Here is a 15,188-nt window from a genome sequence, read left to right as displayed (position 1 = left end):
TCGCGCAATGCGAGCCTCGGGCTTTCCCCTATCCGCAACCTGGGGACGCGCTACGTAGCAGTACACCTCTGCCCGTAGCGGTGTGTACGTGTATGTATGTATGTCTGTGGGTGTGTATGTGTTTGCGTTTGTACATAATGTGTCTTATGAAGAAAATTTAATTAGAAATATCGTTTTAGTCATAAACTTTAAACGATTTGTAATAACTTCTATATAAATAGTCGTATACTTACAATTAATGGATAATTAATATATGTATATATGTCTTTTCTCTGTAGTTCAATAATTATTTGTTTTATTGAATTCTTTTATATCAGTAAATACACAGAAGTAGGGAAGGATTACTTTCGGCTAATGCTTTGTTGCCTAGTAGGGGACCCTGAAAAACAGCTTTTTTTCGACCGTTTCGGCAGAACAAATGCTGAGTGGCCCCCAATAAGTTTTATAAACTGTAATAATTTCTTAGTAGTTTTTAAGTCTGTACTTTATTATTTAATTATTGTGTGCTATTGTATGTATGTGGTTAACAGAATAAAATTATATTATTCTCTTTTTTTCAATAATGACAATATATTTTTTAACATATAAACCAGCCAAGTCGATTCTAAAAAACGTTTTTGTTAAAAAACCTAAAAATGTTTTTAGTTTTAATAAATTTACGATTTATATAAAATAACCTTCATTTTGGGAGCGGTTCAAACGCTTCATTGTCAGTTACTAAAACATAAATTAAAAATTATGAGTTAAATACCAAATTAGAACGCCTGTTGCTTTTCACGGGCAACAGCTGTGATTACAATCTTAATACACTTTTAGAATTCCTGCCATAAAATATTAGCAATATTCACTATTTCTTTTCATTGTTATTGCTTTTTAGAGCAAATGAGAATTGTTTCCACAAATTCAACTCATAAAGACTAATACACTAATGAACTAAATATAAATCAAAGACTTCGTTCGTACGCGCTATTCTTAGAAGCTACTGCTTCGAATTGAAAAAATAAAAAATATATTTCGGAGGAAGGCCAGAGGCACATTATAACATTATGTACTACCTGGGTGAAACCGCGGGGTACAACTAGTTTTATTACTTGATTGCGGTTGGTAGTCCAGATAATAACAAACCCGAATAACCGTGAACCTAATAATCGAGTTTCTATTGTATAAGTTTAAGGGATAAAGATTATATTTGACTGGCAACACCTTACAGGCGATTAGGCAGTGGTCATCGCTAATTTGGGAGATCGGGGACTCGGGGACCAGCTCGTTTACGCGCCTTATCATAAAAAAACTTCCAAAAAGTGTAACACACTGAGTTAAAAATCAAGAAATCATCAAAATGATCACACGCGATATAAGCTTGGCAGTTTCCGAATTGGTCGAGCCATTTTCGACATATACGTTAAAAACGTATTTGGCGATTTATTTTTATTTATACAGGTAAATAAATTGTGCATATAAAATTTCTTAGAACTCTTTTAATCTTCAGATTACCCCCTACTTAAAATAATAATACCCTTAGCATATACAAATAATTTTATCGTGTCATGATTACTTTGCAATCAGATATAAGTAAATCTAATTAAGTATTAATATCACACTAGCAGCTAACAACGGCTTCGCCTGAGTTCTTTGCGATTAAAACGAAATAGTATACAATACTTCCAGAAGAGCTTCCTGTTAAATTGGGTTGAGTAATTTAGAGTTTAGAAATTAAAAATACTCCCCGTGACCACGCTCCCTGTAAAGTGTTCGAAACGTCGGGTTAGTAATATAATGAATAAATCGCGTTTCAAATCCGTTAGAAAGTTTTTAATTTCTAAATGTATAATGCTCGCGTAAAAGCAAACACAAGAATATATACTAATTTAGAGTTATAATACGAACAAAAAAAAATATATTTAATACTATGACACGACTGTGTCTACCACATTTATGAAAAATAGTATAATTACTTTTAACAAAAAACAGAACCACCTCGAACTTGTGGGAACTACGTTAAATTTAAATGAGACAAAATGGCAGGCAAGATTTTATTTTATTTTAGCAAGAAATGTAGACGTTAAATGGAAAGGGATAGAGAAAGGATTGATGAGAAGAATTAAGGAAAGAACTGGGAAAGGCAAGTAAAAGGATAAGGGTGAAGAATAAATCGCTATCGTTTGAATTATATTCTCGCATCTGAATTAATTTTTGCGACAACTTCAGATGGACAAATACCGTGAAGGAATTTGTTTCATAATATGAAAATAAAGATATCATGCTCATGCTATACATTATTGATTAAATTAAAATACAGATTAAATGTTTATTGATGTAATAAAATACATATGTTTTTTAATAACTAAAGTACACTGTGTTACTGTATCAAAATTCAATTTTATCAATCTAAGTTAAAATACGTCATCATTATATAAAGATATCAAATTATTTATCATTCAATATTGCCTAGGAAAACAATTATCTAAAAATGGTTATGGGCAAAAATGTTACGTAAGTGTATTGGATGTCAGAAAAACTTTTCCATGTGAATTATTATGTGTCAGATAAGAGAAAAGTATACATATTTCTGGTCTCCAATATTATCTGCAATATATTTATTTTGTTTTATAAATGTACTAACTTTCCGCCCGCGGCTTTGCCCGTGTTTTAAGGAAACGATATACAGTGGTGCTCTACGCATAATTTTATTGCATTTGATACAAATCGGTTCGTGGGGTTAGTCGTAAAAAGATACAGAATATTGCATTTATAATATTAGCTAGTAGGAAATTAGAGATGTATGTGTTTGAGTTTGAGTTTGAGTATTATCAAACTATCTTGTAAGCACCAATCAAGAAGTAATATTTGTCCACATACTTTTGAACTATCGCTAAGAAGAAATAAAGGACGATCTATCCGCATGTATCTCAAACATCTTCATTATTATACCTCGTCTGTCTGGCTCCAGACTCAAGACTATTATTATATTTGCTGTCCATTTACGTTAACTCGTTAGATTACGTTAACTCGTTAACTACGTTAAGAGTAAATAAGTGATATTTACTCTTACAAATGGACTTAACCGGAAAAATCTTTGTTTAATTTTGGTTTAGATAAAAGAAAAAGATTATTCTTCACAGCACAGGGAATCGTAGTGTATAAGTGATAGTGATATTGTCTAATTATCACAACAATGTTCAAGTAATCATAAATATATTTTTTTTATTTGTAATTGTATTTTGCTGTAGTCTACTATATGTAAGGTGAGATACAGCAGTAGTTACTGTTAATACTCAGCTTATATAATGGCTCATTTAGTATTTTAGCCATATTGGAAACAAGTAACATTTTTCAATGACTTAGGCTCATGGGTTACGCATACGATGTACTGTTTTTATAACGCTTAATTACAGTCACTTTATATTTATCTCAAAATTAGCGTGTACTTCATCTTTTGGCTGAATATTTATTATTTCTTAGAGAGTAATGATTTCCACACAAGCTATACCACATCCTATAAAAAAGCCTGGGCCACAATTATCGTTCATATTTATACGTAATTGCACGATTCAATCCACTATCAAATGAAGTCATTTTGGGCCTCGATATGAGGTAAACTTTTTAAAACCCAATTAGCATTCGCCTATCGACGGTTTGTTAAACTGATAAAATTAGTGATAAAGCATTGATTGAACAAATTGATAGAGTGGCATAAAATTTTATGTACTATTAGTTACTGTAATCACAAACAATGTGGAGGACGATAAATATAATATTAACAATATGTGTTCTGTTTTGTTCATTTGTGAACTCTTCAAGGATCCTGGCAGTGTTCCCGATGCCATCTATAAGTCACCAGCTAGCGTTTCGCCCCCTCATTCATGAACTAGCGAAAAGAGGTCATGAAGTTGTAGTAATCACACCAGACCCGGCATTCCCAAAAGGAAAAGCACCTACAAATTTAACAGAGATCGATGTTCACGATATATCTTATGAAATCTGGCAAGAAATGTTCAACAGCCATACAGGAGATAAAGATGATGTCCTACAAAATATCGTGTTGATGTTTAAACTAATCACCAAAACATTTGAAAAACAAATACAAACACCCGAGGTGCAGAAGTTGATGAAAGAGGATTATGACAAATTCGATATCGTCCTTATTGAGGCGTGTGTACGTCCTACTATAGCTTTGAGTCATATTTTCAAAGCTCCTCTTGTTATGGTTAGCTCATTTGGTGCAGTTCCAGCCCAATATGATTTATTTGGTGCGCCCATGCATCCATTATTATATCCTAGCACCGGAAGGGTCAGGGTATATAATTTAACACTGTGGGAAAAGGCGAAAGAATTGTTTATATCAGTGTTTCTACAGAGGCTTATATCAACTACAGAAGAAAATGATTATCAAATGATGAAACGAAATTTCGGAGACGATTTACCAAGCCTGGAAGAGTTATTTAAAAATGCAGATATGTTGATGTTAAATGAACATCATATTTGGGCAGATAACCACCCAGTAGCCCCGAATATTGTTTATATAGGTGGAATGCATTACAGACCAGAAAGTGAACTCCCTAAGGTAAATGACTAAATTAAATTGAGATTTTAATATCATAATCCTAGATCAATTTTGGATGTTATATTTTATCTTCCAGGATATTAAACAGTTTTTGGATTCATCAAAGCATGGTACCATATACATCAGTTTTGGAACTAATATTATACCATCCATTCTTCCTCGTGAAAGCATCCAAGCGATGGTTAATGTATTGACACGATTACCCTATGATGTTCTGTGGAAATGGGATGATGATAACGTACCGACACAAGCGAAGAATATTAAATTTTCAAAATGGTTCCCACAATCTGATCTTCTAAGCAAGTATTGATTCATAATAAATTCAGACCAATTTTATACGAGTACCTTATTTAAATCGTTCATTATTTATAATGTGATTTATTGAACATTAGTTATAAATGTTCAGTGTTCCCATTAAAACGTATTTAAAGTGTTTTTTTTTTCATATTGGGATATGAATTAACATATTAACGAACGTTGTTTTCCTTCTAGGACACCCTAATATAAAACTATTCATAACTCAAGGAGGTCTACAATCGACAGATGAGGCTATAAATTCTGCAGTACCATTAATAGGTTTGCCCATGTTGGGTGACCAATGGTACAATGTAGAAAAGTATGTTCGATTCAATTTTGGTAAACAATTGGATATAATGGCACTATCTGAAAATGAGTTTAGAGATGCCGTGGTTGCAGTTATTGAAAATCCAAGGTAAGAAAATGAATCATGTATGTTATCTTTAATTTGATTTTTCTTGCTTAGTATCAGGAATAGGTAGATAAACAATAAACTTTAATCAAGGTATTGGGCATCATGACTTTGCTAATTGTATTATAATTTTATTAAAGCTTTTTACCTTAACATATTGTGAACCTTTACTTTTGTATCTACGAGTACATTTTTTTTTAATATTTTCATTCCGAGACGTGTATCAGGATGATTAATGTTCTAATTTGTTTCAGTTATAAAGCGAATGTCATTAAATTGCGCGACCTAATGAGAGAGCATCCAGTCAAACCATTAGATCTAGCTGTGTGGTCGATAGAACATGTTATGAAACATGGAGCAAAACATTTACGCCCCCCGACTTTTGGAGGCATGAGTGCATTTGAATATTATGAAGTTCCCTTAATATTATTCCTTCTTGGCATCCTGGCAGCCATTTTGTTAGCTGTGATCATTGTAATCGTTTTGATTATACGTTGGTTTAAAATATTAAGTACGGTTAGTAAATTAAAAAGAAGTTAGATAATTTAGATAGTCTGATTTAGAATCTACTCATAGTCTTAGCTGTTATAATATATAATTAGCTGTTATAATATATAATTAAAACGTGCGTTGTTTATAAGATTGTTTTTATTTTGATACCTTTAATAAAACGTTCAACAACTTTCAAGATAAACGAATTGTTAAAAATGAAGAAAATTGTCAATGCGTTGGAACTTCAGTTTTATTAATAAATGTAAGAACAATTTTGAAATAAACGTAAATACAGTCACTAAGGGACACACTGAGAACATAATGTTATAATCGCATGACAACTTTCTGGTGTATATAATATTAGTGAAATTTAAGCAGCTGCCTATTGTTTTATCGTTTAGTTACAAAATTTGATCTTTAATAATGTGAACTACGATTCCCCATTATTGCTACAACTTGCTGAAGTATGCATGGCTTTATACAAAAATACAAAATTTGAAAATGTTGCAAAAAGGAGTGGGTGTTACGTTAGTACTTTAAAGTATTATGTGCGCTGGTTTTATAAGTTTCTTACATAATTACTTGCTGCGCCCCGCGTTTTCATCCGCGTAAGTCCGTATCCCGTAGGTATATCGGGATTAAAACTTGCTATATATGTAATCCAGTTGTCCAGCTATCTACGTACCAAATTTCATTGCAATCGGTTTAGTAGTTTTTGCTTGAAAGAGCAACAAACACACACATCCTTACAAACTTTCGCATTAATAATATTAGTAGGATTAGTAGGATAGTAGGATTAGTAGTATGTTATTTCTTTTTGTTATTACTAAAACCGTGTAGGGTCTTTTCAAACTATTACCTTCTTTAGGGTTATTAATTATTTATGGATCGGAATTCTTAAAAACCGAATCTATTTTCATGCATATATAGTATAGTACAGAAGTATGAAAATTTGCAAAGATTACATAAATTACGGTGTAGATAGCAGATAAGGCTGCACTTCTTCTGTCTATATTCACTAGACTCTAGCTTAAAAGTCAATTATGCCAAATGACCGAATGAAATAATTTAGTATTGTAGATATACCTTTCATCTGGATATTTCATGTTAATTTATCGTAAAGTTAATAATACAAATACATACAATTTAATGAATGTTGTTAAAACCAGTGTATAAATAAAATCACACTTATTAATTGATTTTTTTTTTATATCAGCGCTATCACCGCCCATGGACGTTTGAAGAGGCGTAGGGTCCATTATGGACCTTATGCCTCTACAAATGGATTTCCGACTTTTAAATTGGGAAGGGATTAAAAAAAGGATTGGCGAGAGGAATAAAGGCTTTTTCTTTATTGGGAAACTGGGAAGGATAAGGATATGGGTCCCCGGCTCCCGCAGCTGAATGCTATTTCACGCCGGTCTTCTGTGGTGTGTGTTACATCAGCCAACATCTATTTTTGACCCTAAATGATAAGAATAAGGCAGAACAGCGTTTGCCGGACAGCAAGTCAAACTATACAAGAACATGTTTTTCAACATTTCTGTTTTATACTTTCAGATTAAAATTACGCTTAACAACATTAAATGGGTATTATTATTATATTTTTTTATGTCATCGCGGGCAACTGAGCTGGTGGTTCGCCTGATGGAAAACGATCACAACCGCCCATGAACATTCGCAAACGTAGTGCCTCTGCGAATGCGCTGCTCGCTTTTAGTGGGTAAGGGAAAGGAAAGGATTCATGACAGGAATGAAGGAATGGACTGGGACGGGTGAGGAAAAGGAAATAGGCATAGGTATTAATAGATTTTCAGACACATTTTGACGTATATTATATACTTTTTTAATAAAACCATAAAGCACGATAAAAACATTTTTATATATGTACAATTAACCCTAACACTTAAATTAATTAGTTCTTTTTAATTTTAACACTAAAGGAGTACATATGTCTCACTGATCTATATACAAATCTTAGAACAAGGAAACAAGTTATATTAAAAGTGAGCACTATTAGAGACAATGATAGCAATAGATTGACTTCGTAATACTCCGCCCATGATAGGCCCATCGCTGGTGGTCTCAAATGATCGCCGCCATGTTTGATGACGTGTTCAATCCACCAGATAGCGTTATCTAACGGTTTGATAGGTGCGTCGCGCATTATCGCCCTCAGTTTCAGCATATTCTTCTTATAACTGAAAAGAGAAAATATGACTATACTATACTCAAGCAAACGTATCGTATGCACTGTAGTTTGTATGAAGTCTTATATTTTCCACTCATATATAATTCTACTATATTATCGTACTGATATTATAAATGCGAAAGTTTGTAAGGATGTGTGTGTGTGTTTGTTGCTCTTTCACGCAAATAGTACTGAACTGATTGCAATGAATTTTGGTACGTAGACAGCTGGACAACTGGAATAACATATAGGCAACTTTTTATCCCAATATTCCTAAGGGATACAGAGTTACGTGGGTGAAACCGCGGTGACACAGCTAGGAATCATATGTTCGTAATTGTTAATTTAAGGTATCGAAACACAAAAGATTCTAGAAAATGTGATGGAAAGTTTTAGTAGGAAAAAATCGAATAAAATACAATAACAATAGATTAGAAATAATTACTCAAGCGCAAATTCAACTCGCGGCACTAAGGGTTCTGTACACATCAGATAAAGAGAAACTGCAAACAAACTGGTCACCCATCCAATATGGATGAGTCTACCATTTTTTCCCCTAGATTTTTTTTTCATTTATTTATATAGCGGCTCTAGAAATACAATTGAAAATGTTAACTATCGTTTCCTCATGATATACTGTCTGGTGATAGACAGATAGACGTGCTAACGGATAGCGAAATCTTAGTAATATGAACCCGGTTCACCCTTGGATATGGAACCCTAACTCCAATAATTTCACAACACTTAAGTGTTTTAAGGCGAACGGATTAGCTTATCTCAAATCTTAACAATATAATATCCATGATAACATCTTATTAATTACGTAAAAATATACAGATAAAATTAATTTCCACTCGCTTATCAATCTAATAAATGGCGTGATTACTTCATGATGATAAGATTTCATTCAGTATTGAAATTCTGATTCATTTAAAATAACAGTGGACTTTGACCCCTAATGTATAATGTCAAACATTACCAACGACTTGCAAATATTTTCAGTAGACGAAAGTAAGGAGGTTCTGAATTGTACTGTTTTTTGGCTATGTTAGTCGATAACTCGGTTTTAGTAATTGACGTGATTCGTATTGCATCTGATATGAAGTTGTTGCCATTTGGAATTGGAAATGTTACCTTCTCTTCAGCCATGCGACCATTTTTACAGAATAAAAGAATTATAATAATTTTTTTTCGCCGTTATAACTTTTATAGTTTAAAAATATAATAAGTAGATCATAACTAAACGTTTTCAAAAACAAAAAAGGCTCTCAACTAAACAGTTTTTTTCTAGTATTTTTATTCGAAAATTACGTGGGTTTTCAACTGTATTGTGTGATTCATGTTGTTTTTTATAGGAAATTGTTGCTTAGATAGTTTAGCAATATGTACTAAAGAACGTTGGAGAAATATTTACTTGAAAAGAACGATGTCTAGTACCAATAGTGCTGTACTGTGTACAATGGGGACATGGGCAGATTAGAAAACATATAAGCTACTTTCTGAGAAGTACCTAGCAAAGCCGCGGGCTAAAACTTGAAATTTTCTTAACCTCAGATATATAATGTATACGAAATCTGTAAATATCAAGCATTTATTCAAGCTTAAAGGGAAAAATATCAGTGTTTGTTGTGTTTGCTTTTGAAATGATACGTCTGGCGGAAATATTTCTCTTTCGGATAAAACTTGCTCTACTGCTGCTTGCTTGCATTCTTAGGATGCTGAATAATCTATACCTAGTACGTTTATTTTGTTTGAAACTTCGGTAGTCTTTGCGTGGACTAGGAATTTTATAAATATTAGGAAGTTCGCTTGCAACTGAAGAGATTTTGTAGAGAAGTGCTCACTAATCTTTGAAATTTTAATAAATATTTTTTATCGTGGGAGTGGAGCACGCTTCGGCACAAATTGGGCCAGCTCGAACCGGGCAGTACCACACCCCCACAGAAGACTTGCGTGAAATGGTGGCATGTTACTATGATTCATTCGGTGAGTCGGGTAGCTACAGGCCCCAGTTTCCTTTTCGTCCTTCTTTCATCCTTAAAAAAAGCGTGCATCGCGTTCTCAGAGGCACTAGGTACCTTGGATTCGTGGGCCGTCGTGCTTGCTTACCATCAAGCGAACCACCAGCTCAGGTGTTCGCTATGAGATAAAAAAAGAAATACACCAATTCTAATAGGAGTTCAGTTATAATTTGCTTTTCCAGGTTCTCCGTCGATTATAAACAAAATATTTACCTTGTTTGACGTTCCATTCTACCTCCCTTTTAAAAAAGCATTGGTGGCTCAGTGGTGAGAACCTCGAACTTCAAAATCGATAAGTCGGGGTTCGAGACCGGGTGAACGTGCAGGAAATAAATAGATTTTTCAATTTATCTGCACATGTAGATAACATTACTATTGCTGTGAAGGGAAACATCGCGAGGAAACCGGCATGTTAAGAATAAAAAGTTCGACGACATGTGACATCTATCAACCCGCACTTGGCCAGCGTGGTGGATTATGGCCTAAACCCTCATAGGAGGCCTGTGTCCCATCAATGGGAACATATATGGGCTGATGATGATGATGATGATGATGATGATTTACCTTGGGTCTCCAATAACAGTCTCTATAGCGTTTCTGAAAGATTCCTCTGTCAAAGTGTACAGATCTAGCTGTAGACCTATTTTATGGTGTACATATTTTTCAGCATTGTACCACTGATCTCCAAGAACCGGCATGCCGATTACAGGTACACCCGCTGAAATAGCTTCGTCTGTTGATTGAAGCCCACCTTGTGTTATAAAAAGCTTCACATTTGGATGCCCTGGAAATTTATACGATTTATTAGTTACTAAAGTACTTATGAAAATACGTGAACAGCATACTGAATCGTACGATATAACCAGTCGTACGATATATACAGTTCCTTAAGATAGTTTTTATGTGTTTATTTTCTCTCTATTTTTTTAACGTTCGCATAAAACATTCGTGGTTATTAAAGTTTCCTTGATGTTGATACATTGGTGTAACAATTATGCAGGTACCTTTGTACATTTAGACAATAGGGACACCTAGCAACAAAAGTGGACCTACTTGCATGGAAATAAAGCTAATTGTCCAAAAATAAAGCTGTTCCAAAACCTGTGGTTAAATTTATGTCTGAAAGAAACCTTCTATTTTATTTTGTTTTCTTTATATGGGACATAAACAGTTAAACATTACAATAAACAACGGACATAAACAATAAAATTTAAAAATGATGTATCTCATTATAATATTTCTTGAATATATTTAGTTTTTAGTTTTTTTTTATAGCATTGAAATGCTTGGTAAATGAGAAATTTTAAAGAGTAAAATAATTTGATCACGAGGCGGGCGCTGCAGTTAGACAAAAAGACGCGGGTTCGAATGCCGCCTCGTGGTCAATTTTTTTTCTATTCTTTAAAATTTCTCCTAACCTGAATATGTTTACCCACCTACATCAAAAACGAAACAATGTACCAAAAATATTAGCCCACACGTAACAGAAGTATTTATATAATAAATTCTATTGAAAAATAACATAAAGCATTGCACAATAATGTTATCATATGAATAAGTTTAAGACAAAGAAAGGTTAGTCTAGTTCAGAGCCAAATAAAGAACTGCGAGTAAGGCCCATACAATAGAATGAGTTACTTCTGTTATTAAACTGGCCTTGTATTATCATGTACCCTTATTCTATTCATTCCTGGTTCTATTTTAATAGACGCAATGCAGTAATGGGGCTATAAGGTGACTATGCTTCTATATCACAGAGTAATATTCTGTGTACTTATTAACAGAAATCACCGTAGTTCTGCTTCCTTGTGTTAAAGGATATGAAAACAGCCTATATCATAATTTCTCTTTAATTTATATCTATACTTTGTACAAGAAAATCGAGCTTCTGAATATTTATTGAACAAAATCTAACTGGTCTTAATGGAATACCTTTTAAAAATACAACATATTATAAAGATACTCAAGCGAAATATCACACACACACTCACAGACACACACGTATTTATTGTAATGGAACTTATATTTCTAATGTTTTACTTTTTATTTAAGGGGCAGGAGTGAAGTTTTACCTACTACAGATTCCTTTTTTATTTGAGTAATTTGTTGCGTGAAATTATTGTATAATTGTATGCATATCAACATATCTACAATATTAAATAAATTAAACTCTTATACTCATATTTAAAACATTTATGTGAAATTTTGTTTGTGATATTGCGTATATATCGCTGGGTGAACCGATTTTGATAATTTTTTATACTTTTTTTTATTGGAAATCTTGTGACTTGTGAGCTTTATTATATTGTTTTGAGTTAAGAACGCTATAGAACTGGGCAAATGACTTTAATTAAATAATAAATAATAGTTTAAAAAAACTATAAAACACGCTTTAACAAAAATCATATTTTGCAAATTAAAAAATGGAATAATTTTATCAAATTAGTGTATTGTCATCGGTCCTCAATAAATCTACAAAGTTTGAACGAAATCTGGCCGTTTAAAGTGGGTCAAAATCGCGCCCAAAGAAGTCGGTTACAAACAAACATACAAACAAACATACAAACAAACATACAGGTGAAGCTAATAAAAAGCGTGTAAAAATAGTTGATAAATGGCCGATGTACTGACAAGCAAGAGAGACACACGTACTCTATAAAAAAGCATATTTTTAGTATTGGTCTACATTAAAAAGAAAAACAACATACATGTAATAATAGATTGCGAAAGTGTAGTCGTGACCCATTTATCAATTTGATTAATGATATAATTATTGTGGTACTGATATAAAACTCAAGGTTTCATTATTACAGTTCTATCGCAGATTATGTCCATTCTAATCATTTACATCGTGTCTATTGATTTTACATAAATTTGAATATTTACTTTAATACATATAACATTAGCGTTCCAACTAAACATAAACTCGCTTTACATTTTTCAGCCACTATATATATTCATATTTATATTCTTCATAACTACCGGTACTTTATACTTTTACTTCACAAAGTAGGTTGCCTGGAAGAGATCACTTGTAAGTGATAAGGCCGCCTAATGTGCTGTTCTTGTTATGTCTTTTTTATTTAAAAGTTTAATGAATAAATAAACTTTTTAATCCATTGTACAATAAAATGACTAAACGTTACTTCATTTGAACTATTCCATTATTCTAAATTGCCAACTATTCCATTAGCATTAAGATATGTTTTCTAGTGCATCGTTAACTTACTCAAAAGATCCGCTTGCGGGAACCACTTGGAAGTTTTTATATTCATCGATTTACTAGGTAGCTCTTCATCCCATTTCCACAGAACGTTGTAAGGCAGTCTAGAAAGTACTTTTATCATAGAATCGATAACTTCTGGCGCCAATAAAGAAGTTTTCACGTTCGTACCGAAACTTATGTATATTACGCCATTTGTAGATGAATCTAGGTACTCCTTCAAATCCTGTCGAAATATGGATTTATTAGGCGTATGAATGTGTAATCAAAGAAAAATAATATTATAAAGTTGTGTATAACATAACTATCAAAGGTTTCGACTACATTTTATTCATACATAAAATTTCAGAAATGAACATTTTCTATTCATATCACGTACTAGCTAGTTCCCGCTTCACTCGCGTGGTAACCGGATATAAGGTAGCCTAAATGCTTATCCAGCTATTATCTATATATAAATTATCTCTGCACGAAATTCCTTAGCACCACGATCAGTTGTTATTGCACCAAATAATAACTTTCCCCTTCATATTATTAGTAGGATGAAATTAAAGTGTCAGAAAAATTTTTAGCTGCAAAAAATAACACCTAACATTAAGGTCCATTTATACATAACAATTACCTTGGGCAGTTCATTTTGCGGTGTCTGATGAACACCTCCAATATACTTAATATTAGGTCCCACTGGATGATTATCCGCCCAAAGTGGATGCTCATTCAACAACAGGAGTTTCACATTATCACTCAGATCATCAAAACTTGGCACATCTTCCCCAAAATGTTTTCTCATTATCTGATAATCATATTCTTCTGTAGAATATACTATAGCCCCTAGAGTTAGAATGCTTACAATTTCTAAAGCTTTTTCAGCAAGCGATAAATTATACAGCCTTTGCCGACCGGGCGTTGGGAACAAGAATGGTTGAAATGGAGCGCCATAAGCACTGTACTGTAACGACACTAGCCCAAAGGAACTTATAAGGACAACCGGTTTTTTGAAATAATATCCCAACGCCCCCGTTACGCGTACACACGCCTCAGTGATTATCAAATCAAAGCTGTCTCTTTCTTCTTTTATAATCCTCTTCACTTCTGGCACTTCACTCTGTTTGTCGAACACAATTGTGAACCTTTCTATGAACCCTTTGATTTGTGCTAGGAGCTCCTGCTTGTCCACTCTGTTATCAATGAGCATTTCTTGCCAGTGTGCATATGAAACATCGTGAACGTCTATTTGAGTTAAATTTGAGAGACTCTTATCTAATGGGACTGGATCTGGGGTAATCAATACCACTTGGTGGCCCCGTCTTGCCAGTTCGTGGATTATGGGACGAAAGACCACTTGATGGCTGATAGATGGTGTTGGAAACCATGCTAGAATCTTCGCCGATTCTATTCCGGTAAGGGATATAATAAATAAGGCGAATACAGCCACTAGCTTCGACATGTCTTAACGCAATCACCACATTCAAACAAAAACCGGTCTCTTGTCATATCAGCGATATCTAAATTATTTGTCGATAAACACAAAATACGGCCAGTTTCGCATTTCGTGAAGATAATGAATTCAATAAGTGATTATCTAATTATATGTGATACGAAATAAAGATACTTAGCAAAAAAGGTAAACGTATCAAATATATTTCACATAACGCTACCATTTCATATTCATTTTAATTACAGTTTTAATTAATTCTGCATGTCAATGAACAACGACCGATTGGCCCAGTCTTTTAGGTATTTCATGCTTTGCCTGCGAAATAATTCCTGCCTAGCTGAATCATCGTACACAGTTTTATTACGGCGTTTTATTGAATATGTGACTATCGACTACTCTGATATTGACATTGATAACGTGCCGACTAAAAAAAGTTACAAAAGCTAAACGAGCTAAACGGTTACGAAAATCAGTTTCTTGCATATATCACTGGCTTTAGGTAAGAAATCCGCCACGCCCGATGGGTGAAATTTATCACTTCTGTTCCATT

The 15,188-nt window shown here is 33.4% G+C and overlaps 2 protein-coding genes across 2 annotated transcripts; one reads left to right on the top strand and one right to left on the bottom strand.

Moving 5' to 3' along the window:
• Positions 1-3,733: 3,733 nt before the first annotated feature.
• On the top strand, positions 3,734-7,330 carry LOC119836608 (UDP-glycosyltransferase UGT5-like). The gene is made up of 5 exons (XM_038361989.1): positions 3,734-4,564; positions 4,641-4,863; positions 5,057-5,276; positions 5,528-5,766; positions 7,326-7,330. Exons 1-5 carry the CDS (start codon positions 3,734-3,736, stop codon positions 7,328-7,330), a joined length of 1,518 nt encoding a protein of 505 aa, XP_038217917.1.
• Positions 7,331-7,680: 350 nt separating this feature from the next.
• Positions 7,681-14,647, bottom strand: LOC119836607 (UDP-glucosyltransferase 2-like). The gene is made up of 4 exons (XM_038361988.1): positions 13,823-14,647; positions 13,207-13,426; positions 10,542-10,761; positions 7,681-7,966 (listed from the first exon to the last, which is right to left on the bottom strand). The coding sequence occupies exons 1-4, from the start codon at positions 14,645-14,647 to the stop codon at positions 7,681-7,683; spliced, it is 1,551 nt and encodes a 516-aa protein (XP_038217916.1).
• Between the last annotated feature and the right edge of the window lie 541 nt (positions 14,648-15,188).

The sequence above is a fragment of the Zerene cesonia genome, chromosome 25 (assembly GCF_012273895.1).
Source record: "Zerene cesonia ecotype Mississippi chromosome 25, Zerene_cesonia_1.1, whole genome shotgun sequence".
Classification (NCBI taxonomy): domain Eukaryota; kingdom Metazoa; phylum Arthropoda; class Insecta; order Lepidoptera; family Pieridae; genus Zerene; species Zerene cesonia.
This window is presented reverse-complemented; position numbering and strand designations above follow the sequence as displayed.